General features: G+C 38.6%; 1 protein-coding gene across 3 annotated transcripts in view; it reads left to right on the top strand.

The window, feature by feature from the left end:
• The window catches only part of arap2 (ArfGAP with RhoGAP domain, ankyrin repeat and PH domain 2), a 130,831-nt gene extending 119,450 nt beyond the window's left edge, over window positions 1-11,381 (top strand). For all 3 annotated transcript variants that reach the window (XM_044097633.1, XM_044097632.1, XM_044097634.1), the window contains exons 30-33: window positions 4,564-4,599; window positions 5,209-5,272; window positions 10,048-10,173; window positions 10,271-11,381. In XM_044097633.1, the coding sequence (XP_043953568.1) occupies window positions 4,564-4,599; window positions 5,209-5,272; window positions 10,048-10,173; window positions 10,271-10,621 (577 nt within the window). In that variant the 3' untranslated portion in view covers window positions 10,622-11,381. The remainder of the gene's footprint in view (window positions 1-4,563; window positions 4,600-5,208; window positions 5,273-10,047; window positions 10,174-10,270) is intronic.
• The last annotated feature ends 8,191 nt before the right edge of the window (window positions 11,382-19,572 follow it).

The raw sequence follows: 19,572 nt of genomic DNA, 5'->3' as shown, positions 1-19,572 counted from the left end.
CTTTTTGACAAATCTGTGAGTAATCAACTGATGGGAAAGTGGTGACATGCACTTCTCAAGAAGGAATTGTCACCATGTTTACTGATGTATTGAAGAATACAAGTAGTGGCCACATTTGTTGGTGTTGTTAGGATTATCTGTAAAAGCTCAATCTTGTTCCCATCTGACCAAACCACACAGTTCCCGTTAAAATCCCAGTTGGGTTTAGTGAACTCCTCATGTTGACCTTTGTGACTGTAAAAGTACATCTTTTCTGGCATCGCTGTTGGCATCTACTGGTCGTCATAGAGATTTGGTGACTGTAAAATGCCAGATTTTAGTGCAATTTTCTAACAGTTATTGCATCCATCATCACCCTGCTTATTGTGTGTTGTAGTCCCTGTCCAGTCTTGTGGCCCAATGCTAGGTCGGACCAACATAATTTATAACTGACTTCTATGCAACTCATTGAATACAAGGCCTTCTTCATGGTTCGTCACTCCCTTACCATTTTCTTCTTCTCTTTATTTTGCCCGGTGGCGAAATAAATTTTGAATTCTCCCTCACCTTGTTTAAGGGAAAGGGTTGTTGGGTTCACTTAAAGAAAAGAAAATAGTGGCTAATTTTTTTTTTTCTGTTCAGAAAATCGTTGATGTTTTCAAGAATAGAGTTCGAATGCCGAGATAAAAGGAAACGTTTTGTTTCATGTCAAAACATTGAGGAAAAAACATCTACAGAAAAAAGCCATCACCTTGACTTTTATTTGCCTATTCAACTATAATCTTACACAAGGTTAGCAACAACAAATATACTATATAAGATGTTTATCACCATTCAAGTTCTACTTTTCAATTTCTCTCTGTAAATAACTCTGTATAATATATTGGCAACTTAACAGAGCAATATCACTATATGCAGTCAGGATTGGCAAGAATTGCTTATACCATGAATTCAGGATAAGGTAGCTCAATGTTAGAAAATTTTGTGATGGTGACTGGTACATATCACAGTTGCGATATCGTCCTATTTTTTGCCTTTGCTTGGTTTTATGTCTTGTGAAGTAAATTATCCAGTGTAAAATTAATAGCATCTTTTTAATTACCTTAATTAAAAAAATACCCGATAGTGTGAGCTGAAAACATAAAAAAATATAATTAAAACTCACCTATAGACAGTAAAAAATAAATGTACAAAAGAAACACATTGAACCTCTGTGAGCTTTTGTCTTATGTAGGATTTGATTCCAGCAACACAGATCAAAACAAGTCTGTAACAAAGCCAGCAAAAGCCTGATAAAACTGTGTGAGGTTCAAAAGAAGCCCTGTGGAACATTTCACAAATAATTAGGAAAATTTACAGCGTGTCAGTAACGTGACTGGGAATAAAAAGGAACATCCAAGAGAGGGAAAGTCCTTCTGAAGTAAAGCGGTGTTCACCATGCTGTAAAAGACTTGCAGTCAGTTTAAAGAGAACGTTTCTTGTTGTGAAATAGATGGGATCTTGACAGTTTTATCTTCCGGAGACGGCACGTCTTTTTAAACAATTCCGAGCAAATTAGAATTCCAGATGTACGTACAATGTTGTGCATGAACACACTGAGAGGAATCATGAGCACTGAACATTAACATTGTCATTCACCTAAAGAACTTCAACTGAATGCGACAAAATGAACTCTGTTCCATTTAAGTGTGACTGCAGCTGCTGTGAAATTAAAGTCTAAAGCTACTTGATATTGGAAAGTATCACCAGTTTCTTTATGGTTGTTGTCTGTGACACACTTCTGTGTGTATTTTTATTTTTTTTTTTCATTCCCTCACTTCTAAGTTTTTCAAATAAAGGTAAAACTAACAGTTTTAAATTATTTTCTTGTTTTTCTGGTCTTTGTGTGATGTGTCTAAATACAATCGAGCACTTTTAAAATGCTTACTGTCTGAGTTGGGTTGATTGTTTTGGTTGTTCCTTATATAGTTTTCCTTCAACAGCTGGAATTTTGGGAAAAGGTTCTTAAAAGAACTGCAGTATCAGAGGCAGGTTTGTTGACTGCTTTACCCAAACACACCTCCCGTCTGCCTGTAGACGTTCACTAGCACTAATTGCCCCTTTAGAAGACCCGTCCTCGGCGCATGATTCTGTTTATTTTGTGAAGTGCACCTGTCCCTCTTGGAGCAGAACGCCCCATGAAAATGAGGCTGGCACTTGTACGCTTCATAGTCAGGATGGCACTTTCAGACTTCCATAGTTCTGTGCTTTTCATTTCAAATGTAACAATCACCATTCCCTGATTGCTACATAATCGCGTAACATTCACCGTTATGTTATTATGGTGATTGTTACATGAAACATTTATTTCTAAGTTTCTGGATTTGACTGTGACCAGCCATAATCAAACTTATCTCCACTTTTGTTGTGGAAACACAAGAGAGTAATGTGTTTGAGGACTCTGTAGCACTGAAAAACAAATTATGCACAAGTTTTTACCAAATCTTTTCTTCCCTTGTAAAAAAAAATATTTGGTTTTTATTTAGGCAGACCACTGTTCCGGTCAGCTGACTGTGTGCCACTTACTTGTTATAATACTTCTTTTAAAGTTTTGTCTCCTCATAGGAAACACAAAACACCAGTTCATTTTGCACTTCAGTGAAAATGATTTAACACATATCTGTTTTCACGAATGCAAATAGTTAATTTTTTATTGTAGCTCACGGCACGCGCCAAAGCTGTAGCAGTTTCTGTTGCTGAATCAAAGAGCGAATCTTTTGGAAACCAACCCCATAACTCACGTTGCGTATTCATAATTCCTCATAATTTTCTCCATGTCAGAATTTTCAGAGCCGGGGGAAGTGTGAAAAATGAGTCCAGTGAGTGGTGGTGCATTGTTCAGGGCTTCATAGGGAGAAAAACCGGATAAGAGGGAACGACTGGGAGGCAGAGAGGGACAGAAAAGAGAGGATGGTGCAGCGTGATATCATAAATGTACTGTTGAGTGGGCTGTGGGAGCGGTATTATGGTGAATAAAGAAATAAAGACAGAGTGCTGAGGAAAATGGAGAGAGTTGTGTTGAGAGGGTGAGGAGAGCCAGCGCTTCAGTACCTCATTAGGGAGGGTTCTGTCTGTGAGCGGCCTACTGTGATGCGATGTTGGATCGGCTGCCTTAACTCGCAGGAGTGGAGCTGCAGGCTCTCAGTCCCTGCCTCTTATTTTTTCACTTTGTTCTCCCCTTCACTCTTTTGCCCATCTTAATTTATAGCTATGAACATTTCTGAAGCACAAAAATTTGGTATTTTACACCATTCTGCCTGTGTGCAGATTAATCCACTGTTAAAGTTTTCATAATAATGCTGTGAAAAATGTATAAAATACTGAATGATATAACTCTGAAATGCTGGTAAATAAGTGAGTGATCCTGCTAATAAATAGAATGTAATGAAATGCGCACTGCTGGGGTTTGTTCAAATGAAACTGGATTTAGACAAAATGCTTGGGTTTTTATTTTCACACATTTGAAAACATGCACACAGTGCATCCTTTCCAGTATTTTATCTTTGTGAACTACTAGAATATTAAATGCAATCCAGGCTCATTATAATACCGCCATTTACTTTGGCCTCCAAAGATGAAGCCGTCTCTACAACACGGTTTCTATGTTTAGTACCTCTAAACATAGAAACAACAGTTACCAGCTGTAAACTGCCTTTGCTGGACAGTTTCTAGCAAAGGACCTTGTGAAAATGTGCTATTTTCATAAGGTCTAAGCTTTTGTTCTGGCATTGATTTGCCAATTTCGGACCAAATCTGCAGGACACAGAACACATCTCCTTCTTGAGCTGTATGATGACTCTGTATGTAAACTTCCAGATTTTAAGAAGGTAATAAATGCATCTTTGACATATTTTTTCTTTCATTAGAGTAGCATTTAGCAAATGGATCTAATTTTGGTAATTCTGACCTAAAACAGGAGAAGTTTGGTCCGACTTAACTTCAGACAGCGAGGGAAAAAAAACAGATGTCTCTTTTTATTTGATGCATGTAAGCATCTGGTTCCAGCTATGTTGTATAGTGAACTCCAAGCTTCAGAGGTTTTACATTTAGCCCAACTTGTCTACACATTATGCTTCTCCATACTTTTGGGCTTATTTAGATGAGCAGAGAGTGCTGTGTGTATAGTGTTTTGCCTGGAGGACATTGAGTTCTCATGCATAAACATATGCATCGGAATTGCTCTAATTAATTGCACAGTTAAGCAGCAGGCAGTCAAAATGAGTTTTTCTGATCTGTTCTGTACACGCTTGTGAAACGGTTTGGACCTTTTCCTATGCGTCCGATACTTACTGCACAATTCTTATAGGTTTGAATTTTGGGGGTTTGTGTTAATCAGTGTGTAGAGTATTAGTATCGCAATTGGATTGTGAGTGTGAATGGGTGAATGTGTCTGTAGTGTAAAGCACTTTGAGTGGTCAATATGACTATAAAGCGCTAAATAAGTTGAGACCATTTACCATTTCCACAAATCTGTTCTTAGATTTAATGGCACAGAAATTGCTTTGTCTGATCCGTGTCTTTGTTTTTTGTTTTTTCTTTTTACAGCTGGGGTTTCACAGTTTACACAGATAAACATCAGTGGTGAGTCCTGTACAAAATCTAATTAACTTAAAGCTGTGATTTTTTGCTGTCTCTCTGTAAAATATTGGAGAAAAAAAATGAATAAATAAAAACCTGGTGAGTAAGACAGAGATGTCTTCATGATCTAATTGGGTTCATTATGGGTGATAAGAATCAGTTTGGTGATGGGAATCATGAAAGCAGTCTAACTGAAAGGTAGACTGATGTAGATCATTACTGCCTCTGTATTGGAATTCAGCTTTTGTCCTTCTCTCTATCATAGAATAAATAGAGCATGTATTCATATTTGTTACAAGCAAACATGTAACATCAAATACATTTTCAAAATATTATTGACTCTCTCATTTAAATACTGTATGAAATAAAAAATAAATAAATATATATATATATATATATATATATATATATATATATATATATATATATATATATGGGCTGTTAGGTTGATAAATTACTCAACTGGGTGACTGCTAATGACGGTGAATCCCCTCTTGCCAAGTCCATTTATGATAATACCTGAGGTGTTCCCTTTAAAGACATAATGTGCACTGACTTGTAGAAAATAGGTGAATATCTGTGAGTGATGTGACCAAGTTTCCCCTCCCACAGGCACTTCTGCTGTGACAGGAGGGAGACTCAGATCAGCTGGGTGGCAGACATCATCGCTCTGAAGGTACAATCTACTGCAGCTAAAAACGTCAAGGACAGCTTAGCTCTTCGTTAACGTAAATGCTTTATAAAGCAGCTAATAGCATGGTTTGGGGGAAAAAACAAAAAGGTATATATATATATATATATATATATATATATATATATATATAAATTTCAAAGTAAAAAAAAAAGTAATTTTGCTTTTTAACATGGATTGTTTATAAGGCTGCGTGGCTCTATGTTAAAATCATGTAATCATACTCACTTTAAAAGTTTTAAAAGTACCTTTAGGTTCTGGTCCTTCAAAAAATGAAAAAAAAAGAAAAAAAACAAAAAAAAAAAACAAAGTTTCTTCCTCAGATAAAAGTAGTGCTACTTCAAAACAGTATTGCTGAAGTAAAAGTAAAAAAGTATATTGGAAGCAGATTTGTTTTGTTTTTCTAGGTGAATGTATTTGACTAAATGTAACCACCTACGAGCCACCTCTGTCTTTCATTAGATATTGAAATATACATAGTTTCTCCAAAGTGAAGTTGAATTGTTTGAAGAACTTACTTTTGAAGGACGTTTTGATCTCACTATTTATTTGTTGCGGCTTGGACAGAATATTGAGGGAGCCCATTTTGTTGGATTAGAGTCAACACCGCAGTAGGATCAGCTTCAATGTCAGCGTTACTCTCTTATATTTTCTTCCCCTGACAGATGATAGGAATGAAACACTGATTCTTCTACCCTTCTGTCTCAAGATTGTTATACAAAAATCTTCACTGATACATGCTGCCAATATTTTTGAATGAGCTCTGCACTGGTGGCAGAGCTTTGTGCCAGATGTTCCTCGTAGATTTACATTAGATATATAAGTGGTGGCGTCACACAGTTCCTGCAGATTTGGTGGCTGAAAATCTGTGATGTTGAATTTGAGTTGAGCTGCCTATGTTTCAAAGGCACCCTTTTGGTGAATAGAGAAGCCTTTATACCATCATAGGCCCCTTGTCGTGTTCAAATAACCACTTTCAGATCATTTGAGGTTTGTAACATGTTGCGTCATCTTGCTAAAAGTAGTCCACTTCCACTGACCTGAATAGTTCAGATGGATCCTTGCTGTCGTTCCGTTTTCTCCAGATTCCAGCCCTACGATCCGAATGTGGTAGTTAAAATCTTTACATTTGACCAGACAAAGCTTTCCAACCGTACATTGACCTTTTTTATTGAGCCTGTATAAGTTGTAGGTTCAACATCACTTCTTTTTAAGATGACAAAGAAATTGACCTGGTGTGGTTTTCTGCTGCTGTAGTTTATCTGCTTCAGAAGGCTACACACGCAGAGATTTTATTTTATGCACCTTGTTTGTAACAAGCAGTTATTTGAGCTGCTGTCCACACAACTGCCGCTCGCTGCATATTTTCCCTTCGATTTCTCTCTAACCCCAACAGATGTTTGGGCATATTCACCGGTTTCTAAAATATTCAGCACTTCTTGCACCAATAACCACGAAACATTCAAAGTTATATAACGCGCGCTTTCGTCTTTACTCTGTCGATTTGAACTTTAGCAAGTTCAACATGTACTGATGCCTAAACGCATTGAGTTGCTGAAACATGATTGGCTGATTTTCTGTTCGCATCAACATCCAGCTGGACGGGCGGACGTAATAGTGTGGCTGAGTGTATTTTGATCAAGCAATCTCAGCTGGACTCTTTCGCGGGTCTTTGCTTAGTGATCACAGCAGCATAACAACATTTTTCTTCCCTTGTGAATTAAATGGTTCAAGTCAGAAAAGTCAGGAAGTAATGTGCGTCCGATTATTTGCCACAATAATTTAAGTGCAGTATGAAATGTCATCACATACACTAAAGCTGAATAGTTTGCAAAACACAATATTTATCCCCGTTGCCAACCAAAGCTTTTGAACATGGCTGTGTGCTTCCCCTCTCCTATTTGAGTGAAAAAAAACAAGAAAACCCTGGATTGCTGTCAGAATAAATTTACTTTCACTATTAAAATTATTAGAAGTAGAAAGTATAAGTAAATGAATCCTATGTTTTCCCCCATTAAGTCATTTCTGCAGCGCTGTTAGGCACATTAAACACATAAAGCAGGGAGAGGACTGTAAAGTTTTTCGAGGTCACTCAACAATGACATAAATCACTTTATGTGGAAAAGCTGTGAAAATAAGGTCAAGGCGACTGTAACAATCACATTGTGGTGCTTAGCCCCCAGACAGAGCGCTGTGTTGTCACTGTCAGCCGCTGACACAGCACATATGACATAAATAATGCAGGCCAAAGCAAACACAGGCAGAGCAGCTATGGATGCCACATATTCTCGAGACATTTTATTTATTTTTTTCTCTCCTCCCAACATTTCTTGCTGCGACTCGTATTTTCTCATTAAAATAAATAAACGAAAACCCTTTTCTGGTCAATTTTTAATCTAAATAACTGAAGTTGTTTTTGGTCTGCTCAGCACATTTAATCAGTATTGGCACTCCTTTATGGGAACTTGTCTGCGGCACAGTGCTGTTTATCACGGGTACTTACTGTAAAAGCCTTTTAGTGCTTTAGTTTGGGTTAGCAAGTAAAAAGGGCAATGCTGTCAGGGGGGATTGATCTAAAGGGAAAGGCAGTATTTGTTTTAAAGGTGTTTATTTCAGTGCACTCTTTCCTTGCTCTCTGGAGATGCTTTTAGCTCGGCAACGGCTAAATCTATAGCAGACTGGAGCGGGCTGAAAGTATTAGGATTCTCCTCCTAAATCCTCTAAACATTAGGATTGTCAGCTTCCAGCAGGGAGGCTTTCTGGGAAGGACACCAGGCCCAGCGCGAAGGGCAAAGAGAAATGTGTGGACCAGAAAGTAAGACAAGAGACTTCGGGTTTCTCGTGATTTCCATTACCTGTTAACAAGCATTGTACTCCCACAGTTTCCATAGCAACCGGCGCTGGTTGGATCTCACTCTACTGTGAGGTGTGATGAGTGTTGGTACTGATGAGGGGCTGGGAGGAGGGTGGAAAGGTCCAAGGACAGGTTCTTGCAGTGATAAAATGAGGGTTTGTTAAGGAGCCGCGGCTCTTGTTGGTCCGAGGGGTCACCGTGGTTTCCAAAGGGGGACGTTGTCGAAGTGGAGGTTTAGCCAGAGATCGGAACTCGGGTGGACTTCATAAATTTATCACTCAGACTCTGCATCCGTGCTAGGAGTACAGCTACACCTCAATAATCATGGAGTAGCAAAATGATTTAAGTGATTCAAATGTAAAAGTAAAGCTCATTCATAACACATTAATTCCACACTGATATCAGGCTTTTTACTTCTGCTGTTTTTGATGAATGTGACTTATACCCTTTTTAATTTCAGTTTAGTCCCAATGAAATTTTCATCTTAATATAAAAGCAATCAAAAAAAGATGTTTAACTCTGTATCATGTCACGGCTGACAGAGGGAAGAGTGCTGACTTGACAATTGTCCCCCAGCCTGTTGTGATAATGAGTGCAACCCACCAAAGCGCACGCCTGCAGAAGCTGGTTGCTCACTCAATGCTGTCCAGCCACATTGATGAAAATTTGAATGGAAAAAAAAAAACAGCGGGATAACTGCAGACTTAAAATATTCAGATGTATTAGCATGTACGGTATTAAATGCTGCATTCTTCATCGAGCAATGCCATCTAATATTTATGGACATCTCTCAGTTACGCTCTTAAAGCAGTGTTAGCTGAAGCTGTCTTTTAGTGGTGCAGCTGTTTACAACTTTCTGGTTCAAACTGCTTCACAAGCCGTTTGTTGTCCTGGGTGTCTCCCATATCACCAGATTCAGAATCAGATAAGAAAGCACTTTCTTTTCTTTCTTTTTCAGCTATAAAGATATAACAATGGAAGTTTGGGTTTGCAGTTTCTCTTACTTTCTCCCCAGACGAGTTTATTATTCCACAGCAATATGCTGTGCATCTCCTGATAAAGAAAACACCAAAACTGAAAGTGTAAGTTCTAATTACAGCGTCTTTGTTTTTCTCGTCTCATTACCTGGTCGTTGCCCATTTCTGAAAAATTAGCGCCAAGATTAAACTTCAAGCTAATTTTCACTTCCAGGATATCAATGTTGATCCTTATGTCTTTAAACCAAAGTATAATCAAATGGAGCTCTGAGGAATTGCAAATTAATTTGTGAAAATAGAAGTCAGTTTCAGCTAACAAGCACATTTATCAAACTCTGAAGTGTTTCTATACAGTAAGAGATGCTGTGGTTCAGATTGTTTTTCTCCCGGTTACCTCGGAGAAACAGCCAGTCACGACTTTCATTGCTTACCGCATGATTTGTGAAAGAATGATGAACCATCTGGATCTCTATATGTCAGTCTGTATCAATCTGTATTTGCGTCACTCCCAGCTGCAACTGTGACTTGTTCCAGTACGCTAGAAGTAATTTGCAAAATCTACAAAGTGTAGCATAACAGTTCTGTTCCTACAGGTTGGAGATGATATCGTTTTTGTTTTTGTTTTTTTATTATTTTTCCCTGACAACATGACAATTTAATGGCTTTGTAACAATTCACAAAGTCTTTCTGCTCACCGAGTCTACTTGCAGATTTCTGTTTGTCAGTAATTTTTTTACTCCGGAATACATGACACACAGGACCATAGTTGTGCTGCATACTTATACTAAGTGTATATATGTGTAGAAACCTCATACAAACAAAAAACAGCATTTAATGACCACCACATGAACAAAACTGAGATTTTTTTTGGTTAATTTTAAAACGGTGTTTATTTTTCTTGAGTTTTGTGGTCCTTACTGTGTCTTTAGCACGGGTCTGATCTCCAGATGAAGACCAGTACCAACAAAGAAACTGCAGATCTCAAAACACCCAAAGGAGGCGCTATAACAGAAAGCAGCAAAATTACATCATATAACCATAGTTTCAGCACGCAGGTAAGTCAAATACTCAGACTTAGTTTATCTTCATTTCACCACATGTTGTTGTCTAAAAGAAATAAAGAACCGCTGCATCTTCTTTATTTCCCTGTAGTTGACAGATAGGAGGGTTTCTCTTGGAGACGCTGACTTGAGGACAACCAAAGTCTCTGGTCTTCACCTCAAAACCAACACGGTACCCAAAGGTTTAAAGCCCGACTACCTATCACAGACCCCAGAGGTTTCTCAGCGCAGAACCTCTGTGGACATCTGCCAGCCTCAAAGGCTGCCACCTCCATCCTTGCCAGGACACCTGAAGCCCATGGCACTGCCGGTTTTACCTCAAACTGGCAATAAGACGCCAGGCAAAAAACCCGGTCCAAGTGTTGGGGGAGCTATGCCCCCTAACTTGCTCAACGAGCTGAACTTGGTCCTCAGCAAGAATGCTCACAAGACCACCGAATGACAAACGGGAAAAGAAGCTTGGTAGTTGAAATGCGACTAGTGCAGAGGCTGAAGAGAAGAAAAATGCATAACTGCAGTTTTAGCTGGAAAGAGCCAGGTTGTTGTTTTTTTTCTCCCCACTCGTTGCTGTTGAACGTTGATTCTCAACGCTGAAGCGGATGCACAAGGTGGGAGATGCAGTGGATGTGGCACTAACCCAAGCACTACACGGTGTGATTTACACGCCTATCAGGGATGCAAATCAAAAGTTAGCACAAACATTTCCACCTTTACTTAATGCCTGAAACGTTTTTTTTAAGAGGCTTCTTTTTATTGTGCAGTAGTAGTACAGAGTATTTAAGAGCATTTTTAGGACTTTCTATTGAAGACTCTTTACTGGTCAACAATTTCCTCTTGTATTTTGTTGGAAAATTTATTGCACAAAGTTCAACTGTATATATAATACATAGTGCTTCTTATATTTTAATTTAAGCACCAGTTTTAAATATTCCTTGTGCATGTCTGCATATAAAATTCTAAAAGTTGAAACTTTGAATAGATTCTTATTTTTATGAACACATGATGCAACACGTCTGGTAGAAGGGGAAGACTAATGCTTTACGTGTATTTATATTTCATAGGTGACTTTTATATTGTAACCTTTGACTATACAAGCAGAGGTGTTTTAAGCTTATAATTAAGTGGCAAACCACTTTAAACTGTCTGCCCTCAAATGTATTTTTAATGCACAGCATGAATATATTAATAAACTCTGAAAAATGCTTTGAGGTGGTGCTTTAGTGAACAATTTAATCTTTAATGATTACTTATTTTCATCTGCTAAGTATTTGTTCCTGTTTCACCTTCAAGGATTTTTATGTAAAATGATAGCTTCATTTCAAGTTACAGTTGATAAAAAAGTTTAATGGTGCATGTATTTGTACTTAACCATTATGGTTCACATGCTAGTGTGGTTCATGTAATGGGACAATGCTTAAAGTTGCTCATATCCCAAGAATAGAAAAGTCTAATGTTTTTGCACTGATTTCAGTAAGAACCACCTTAGAAAATAAGTTGCTTAGCATGCTGTCAATTTGAACTACATGAATGCCACAACTTCATGCAAGATACTGAAAACATAAATGCTTTCTTTTCGTTTGGCACTGGAGGAAAAAGTTGTGTGTGGTGAAAACTCTAGAGGGGGAGTGAGGATATCATCAGGCGATGGAAGGAGTTCTTTAAAAGTCTCCTTAATCGAGCTGTTATCCTCCATAGAGAAAACAATCTGAAAACTCTGGGAAGGAAGTTGCATTACTAAGGTCTAACAGAGTTAATATTTCACAAACATCAAAATGAGTGTTCACTGTAATGGTGAGTGGGTGTAGCGCTCCATCGTCAAGGGGGCCTTGCAATGGGGCCACTGCTGCTCTGCATCCAAAATAAGTCGACTGAGGTGATTCATCTGATCAGAGTACCTCCTGGGCACCACCTTTTGGAGGTTTTCTGGACGTATTCCTCTGAGAAGGGCAGACACAACACCCACTGGAAGTACCACATATAGCTTCTGGCCCGAGAATCCTTTGGGAACCCCTAGAATAAGCCAGAGGCTGCTACCTTAGAACCTTCTGACTCGCAAGATGGTTTTTACTTCTAGCTCGGTTTTAAAAGGGGTTCTTTACTGTTGAAGAACTGGCCAAAAGAAGGTTTTGACACAGAGTTTATGAATATTGCAGACAATAAATTAAAATTATTGTCCCAAAACTGGTACAAGTCCTGGATCTTTGACTTATGTGTTCTTTTAATACTTTAATATATAAAATGTCCTTTCATTGTGAATCCCTTCTGTGGGCCCACCATTAGAAGAACTTGTCAGGACTTATATTTATGCTCAAGGTTCTGAGGCAAGTAATTTCAACACAGAAACTTTTTCTTTTTTCTTTTTTTGAAAAAGCTTTCCGTCTGATTTTAAAGTACAGACTAATTTAAGGTTTTACTATGGTTTTTATAGAGTGAAATTTAGATTTATTTTCAGACTTGAGTGCCAATTTTGATGATGTCGGTAATATTAAGCCTATGGGTTCGTTGGTTGGTGTTAAGGACTGGGCTAATCAGTGATGCTCATACCTGTTAAGCAGAAGCTCTGTTGTTATTGTCAAATAATCCATTCCTGCTCTCCTAATTGAGTCGTGGTGTACCTCAGGAATCTGTCCTTGCTCTTGTTTTATTCTCCATTTACATCATTTTCTCATTTTATTTTCTCTTTCAAGTTCATTGTGCCCATTTTTGAGCCGTTCATGTAAAGTGTGAATGAAACCTCTGTTCTAATGTTTAACACAGCTCAGACCTACTGGCCATGTATATCTATGCTCACCCTCTTGCTAGATGTTCCTAGATCATACATTGACAAAAAAAAAAGACTAGGCCTTTTTTTCCTAAAGCACTTATTTTACAAACTGTCTTTAAATGTGAATAAGACACAAATCGTTTTCTGCCTTCAAAATCAAAGGCAAAGCTTTCTACTTTTGACAGCCTTTGGTATTGTCTGACATTTATTGTTGTGGTGAGCACCCAGCAGACTAAAATCACGTTGCCCTTTCTTGGGAAGCCTTTTGCAACTTTGAAAGGGCTGTTTGTAGTTTGCTTTATGGTCTCATTCTGGCTAAGAGGCATCTTTTACAGTTTAACCTGAGAATCCACGCTTTTGTTCCCCGACATCTTCCAGATTTGGTCAGATTTCTATCAATGTAACTACAGCCTGGAACAATCTAAAGAGTGAAGCTAACTCACTTCTTTATTGTCAAAGCACATTTTCTCTTGTGGAATCAAAGGCTGCATGAAGATCAAACAGGGAAGAGACCATTTTTATGGGAATCGGTATTCAGAATAATACATTTTGGCAGCTTATTCATCAAAGCGCCGAGCTGTGATTTCATCTGACGTTTAAATGTGTTGAGACGAGAAAACCAGTGAAACCACCTGGACATTTTTTTGCCACCCAGTTTATGCGTTAAGTGTGTTTTAGCAAATATTGCTCTGCATGCTTAGTTGTCATCTCAACCATATTTATTGGCACTTCTTTAAGTGTTGTATGAAATTTGGGGAAATGCATCATTAACTTTGCAAATTGCTTAGTTGTTCGGTTACTGAAAATAGCAATTACCAATTTTCAAATTTAAAAGTCACGAGTTTAGACCTGGAACATGATTATTTTGGGTTTGGTCGTATACCTAGATCCAACTTCAGACAGAGGCATACAGATAAAAAAATCATGCTCCTGGTTCTGTCATTCTTTTCAGTATTTGGCCCTCCAATTTTTTTTTTCTGCACCTTTTGAACGTTCCGAAAACCACCTTTGTTCCCGAGGAATTACACATGGTGGGAGCAGTGGAGTTGCTAGCAGAGTGAAGCAGGGAGAGAGATTAAATTTTTTTTAAAGTGGCAGTCATTCACTGTTTTTTCTCCCAAGCGACAGAAGTGCATAAAGTTCTAGTTGGAGATGATTACATTTACTGATGGAGTGAAGAAATTAATCAAAAGAGACATGAAAGCAGCCTTATGTGATGATAAAGCATGTTGAAATTCAAAAGGTGATATACATAATTGTTGTTTACTGATAATTACACACTTTGCTTTCAGGTTTATTATGCATCATGATTGGATTTTTTCCCCCCCATTTTCTCAGTTCAGCTGTTATTGCTTTACATGTGGTTTCTTCTGTTTATTTTTGCAATGAATCTTCTCTCCAGGCTATTAAAAAAGAGAGTAATTTAAGTTTTTTGTTTGTTTATTTTGTTTTTATCCACCTAATAACTTTTTTTTTTAATTTTGCTTTCATGGTGACCTTCTTTCCTAAATTCAAAGATCTGCATCATGTGCAAGATTGCTCACTTCATCTTTGAAAGGACCCCGTTGTCCTTGTGGGATTAATATGTAATTATAATGTCGATTTATTCACAAATTAAAACAAAATCTTCTTCATCTCAAGTAAAACTGAAAGAATAAAGTAGATGTCTCATGCCGCATGCCTTTGTTGAATAATGTATAGTGGTTTGAAAATGCACACACAGGCGATTGTCACAGGTTTCTGCATGAAAAATTCATATGTATTTTCATTATGCTTATCCACCAGCTGCTTGTCCTCTGATTTATGCCCTTATATTCTAATCACAGAGCTTCATTATTGCACTTAGAGTGCTGGTCTTTATCATTTTAGCTTCGTTGCAGATAAAAGAAATGTGTGTGTTTTCTGTGCTCTCTCCAAAACAGTAACTGTATTTCACTCAGGAGATGTATTTATTTGTATTTTCTGTTTCAAGTGTGCTCGCCTCAGACATGCGGTGGCAACAGGAGCCAATTTATTCCCATGTGTGATAGTTCAGCTATATGTTGCCAGAGAAGCTCACTACACTGGAGTGTCCTATCTTCACGTCCTTCGTGTCCTTCCTGGTACATTCGACTGGACGTATATTTACCTCTGTCGGCCTCTGTGTCTTTACCAGCCAGCAGTTTTCCCCGTCCCTTCGAGGCCTGTGCCGTTCAGAGGTCGCCATATGGTGGAGGCGAAAAAAAAGAAGCTCCTGCTAGATCACAAGACTTTTCTGGTATGCATTGACTTTGACCGTATAGCACTGTGTTGCAAGTTTTCAGATTGTGAGGCCACAGTGATGGAGAGCCGCAAGTTTTCACTAGTCTAAATGTTGCCTGCACTCTTAAGAGCAATCGCAAAACACGTAGAAAGTCATGTCAGCCTCGAGTGAGCTTTAAAAGTGTTGTGACCTTAGTGCGTGTAAACTTGTGATAAGAGTGCACCACTGGTTTTTGTGGTATTCACCCACTCACAAACAGCTGAAATCTCTGAATACTTGAGACTCCGTCTAAAGTCGCTAATAGCTTCCCATTTTAAAAGCTCAGGCACCAAATATGACTTAATACGCAATAACACGCACAGTGGGAACCTTTTGAACACTGCGTCAGAAGCCGATATGTACAGGCTTCAATATTTCTTGTCTTGGGGGTTGAGTCAACAGGCTTTCCAAAAACCCAGGTGTTTCAGCTTTCCAAGATGTATTCGCCTTTCAATACTTTAAATATCCTCTACAAAACCATCTCATTTGGAATTTTAAGTCGGATTTCATGTCAAAATCAATTCGAATTTACTCACAGTGCAGGCAAATGGAAATCAAAGTGCTTGTACTCAAAATACAGGTGACTTGGACTTGATCCTGTACTGACCTCCGTATTGACATTTCATCTCATTGGTCCCTGCCAGCTTCTAGGTAGAGTATTGCAGAAGCAGCATAGAGCAGCAGCCACTTGACGGGCTCTGAAACGGTCTGGTATTTTTGCAACGGTTCCTTTGAACGGTGCATGAGGGAAGCCATGGTTGGAATGTTGTTACACAGGAACCTATACAGATAAACCGGCATCGACCGCGCAGATAAATCCGCTCTGATGTGCAGACAATCACTGCAAATGATCGCATTTGAGACACAAATCTGATTTACCTGGATGAGTGCAGCTTAAATGTGCGCTCTGAGTCATCCAGCACATGTATTGGAAAGGTGTACAGTAGCAGAGTACTGGGGCTGCATACAGCTTTTACTCAGACAGTAATGACAGCTAGATAGAAGAGAGGAGGGAGAGGGGGATTAGAGAGCAAAGGAGAAACTGATACGCTGCTGAAAGAGAGAAAAGATGACAAGTCATTTCAAAAGAACAGACACCGAGCCCCTGATTGGACGTGAGATGCCTCTCAATTAAAACAGGAGTCTGCGCTTTTGGAAAACAAGCCATGTTGGGCCTAATCCCATGCAGTTTTGAAATGCAGAGCTTATTGATTAGCTCTCAGCCGTGTGGAAGTGTCCACTGAGGCTGTGATCTGATCTCTTATTCTCTCTCTCTCTTTCTCTCTACGTCTTTCGTGTTCGCTCATTTTCCCTCTCTTGGTGCATAGTAGAAACATCAAGGGCAGAAATGATAGGACGCAGATGAGTGACAGGGCTCAACATGGCTCGAATGCCACGTTAGATGCGTAGATTTTTTATTTATTTTTTCCTGACCGTGTTGTAGAAGGATGGGCCTGTCCACATCGCAACCTTGCTGAAACGGCATGCAGCCATAACGCATCCCTTGCAGCTTTAAGACTCGTCTTAGACGCTCACCCGTCTTTATAGGCAGAAGTTGGAAGGAAAATGCCAAGACATCAAATTGACTTAAAAACACATCATCTGTCCTCAAGGCCAATACACAGAAATGAAGCAATTATCTTTGCCTTTTCCCAGGCTACTGTAAATCAGTCAAACAGTACAGTTCACTCTGGCGCTTTGCAATATAGCTGCACATCGAGCTATTGGCCCCGGTGATTTACATTTCCAGAAAGGGTAAGCCTTATATTAATGGGGCCGTCCATTTCCTTAGCTATAAATAGCTCAGTGGATGAAGTCGGCACACTGCTGGCTGCCTTTTAGCACTGATCCACATATTCCGCCCTCTAATCTCAATTCTATTAATGTCTCGGGCAATATTTACAGCACACAGACCCTTTTAGTCTGACACGGCTGTAAAGTATATGCTCAAACCAGCCAAGCTTTATCTAATTAAAAGCCTCTGCGATTGCATTTCAACTGGGATTGAGTCTTTAAAACATCAGTCAGTCCTTCTGGGTTGAAGAAAGGAGCATGTCACAGCAGAGCTAATAAAGGAGGGGATCTTATAATGCCCCAATTTAACCTTATGGTAGAAAAAAAAGGGCTACGCATCATTCTCAATTTTTTTTTATTTTTTTATTTTTTTACTTTAAAAGTGAAAGGGTGTACCATTAACAGAGGGTGAACTTCACTGATAACACTCCTTTGGTAGCTGTAAAGACAAACACACACATTTTCTGATCAACAAATCTGCCTTTAAGAAATAATACATTGCAAGCAGTCTAGAGTTAGCACAAGAAAGCAGAGTGTTTTAAAGAATTGGTCAGAGAAACTTGCATTCTGAGTTTAAAAAAATGTGCATCATCTACGAAGAACAACAGACGAAAATAATAAAAACATGGAAGTTGTCATGAAATGTCTAGCCATACGAATTGGACACGTTGATTGATCAGACCATAAACTCTTCTGTGTATCAGAATTCAACAAAACGTTGAACGCCGTGCTCGTCCACTGAAAGTTGGGTAAAACTCTGCTGGAACCAATCTACCACCTAATCCTTCAATGGGTGTTTCACGTCAAACATGCAAAGAGTTTATGTTCTTTTCATCGTTCATGCCGTGAAACAAAAACGACTGAACTTGTAGTGTCTCGGGAAGAAGCACAAGGCTTAGGAGAGACGGGAGCCTTAGGTTGACCCTGTTTGGGATGCAAACTCTGGTCATTTCCATTCAGTAATATGCTCCAGCAAGACGCAAGGACAAGCCAACCTCTTCATAGAGTCATTTGTCAGGTTTATTTATTTTCCTTCCAATGCCTAAAGAGGAACAAACCGAAAACAACAAAGATCTATAAAGATGGATTAGAAAAAAACAAAAAAACAGTGCTGATCAGAATATGAATTATTCCAGCAAGAAGAACCACAGTGTTTGGGAGAGCGAGAGAAGAATAATGCTGGGCCATCCCATGACCCTAAAACCCAGGTTCCCTGCACTGGCTTTCAGTTTGTGTATGGGACCTTGAAGGTCCTATTAAAGCAGACAGCCAATCCCTGGAGTAGCTAGATGCCCTCCGCAAGAGGCAGCAAAATCTTGTGCACCATGAAGCCCTGCAGCTTTCCAAACCACACCATTCCAAGGACATAAATATAGATTGGATACCACTGCTTTGAATTAGGAGAACAAGCACAATTTTCTTCCTCATTCTGAGTCCATTAGTTATTAATCCCTTTCTGATTTGGATGGTTTATTTAAATGAAGAATTAACCTTCATGTAAAAAAAGACTTTGGTCTCAACACTAAGGTCTAAGCAGATGCTTTTTTTTTTTTTTTCCCTTTGTGACAGTAAGGGTATTCTGTTTCATTGTGATTGAAATAAATTGTACTGGGAATAGCTGCTTTTGAACTTGAACCGATACGAGTGGTAGTAACAACAGAGAAGCACTGGTTACACCGTACATATGTACATATGTACATATGTACGGTGTAACCAGTACACAAATGGAATCAGGAACATTTTCCATAGAAAAAAAATCAACTGAATCCAACAATAGATTCTTAAAATCAGTTCAGTAATGGAATGGGAGTCAGTGTAGTGAAGCCGACACTTGGATGTTTTCTTGTTCTGGTTAAAATTGAAAACGTATACGACATGACCTCACAAACAAATTACTGCTTGGATTATCCCATTACCTAGCATCTATTTTATTCTTTCATGTTGTCCTTCTTCACATAAACTGTATTTTATAAGGGCTTTTACAAGGACTATTTTTTGACAACATAATACACCCTGAAATGTCAACATTTAGACTATGTTCCATCTTTGCTTTTAGCTCTGTATTTAGCATCAACTTGTGCTGTACAAAAGTAAAATCAAAGCAACAACTTCTCTGCTTATCTTTGGTCTGTCTGGTCCATTTTTTTTTATTTTTTTTTAAAAAAAGGGGGCGGCAAAAATCAGCAGGGCTAAATTACCAATAAAAAGTTAAGCTGTGTCTCTGCTGACGGCACGCTCTTAGTGTTTGCTGAGTGTCTGTGTGGGCAGCAGAGACCTACCTTAACCTTGAGAGAAAAGGCTGCAGCTTTTTTTTTTCTTAAAAAAAAAAAAAATACAAAGCAACATCAAGATGAGCTGTTACCTGCCATGTTCTGCACTAATAAGACGGCATCCGTCACAGTTTTCAAATATATGATCTCCACTTTTAAATTTGTTCTCATTATCTCGTTGACACACGCCCTTGTAAATAGTCATGTTATTATTATTATTAGCTTTTTTCTTCTTTAGTTTTTTTTTATATATATATAAATCCAGCTTTATTAGGACTTAGAAC

The sequence above is a fragment of the Gambusia affinis genome, linkage group LG18 (genome assembly GCF_019740435.1).
Source record: "Gambusia affinis linkage group LG18, SWU_Gaff_1.0, whole genome shotgun sequence".
Lineage (NCBI taxonomy): Eukaryota > Metazoa > Chordata > Actinopteri > Cyprinodontiformes > Poeciliidae > Gambusia > Gambusia affinis.
The sequence above is the reverse complement of the archived record's forward strand: the minus strand, read 5'-3'. Positions and strand labels throughout refer to the sequence as shown.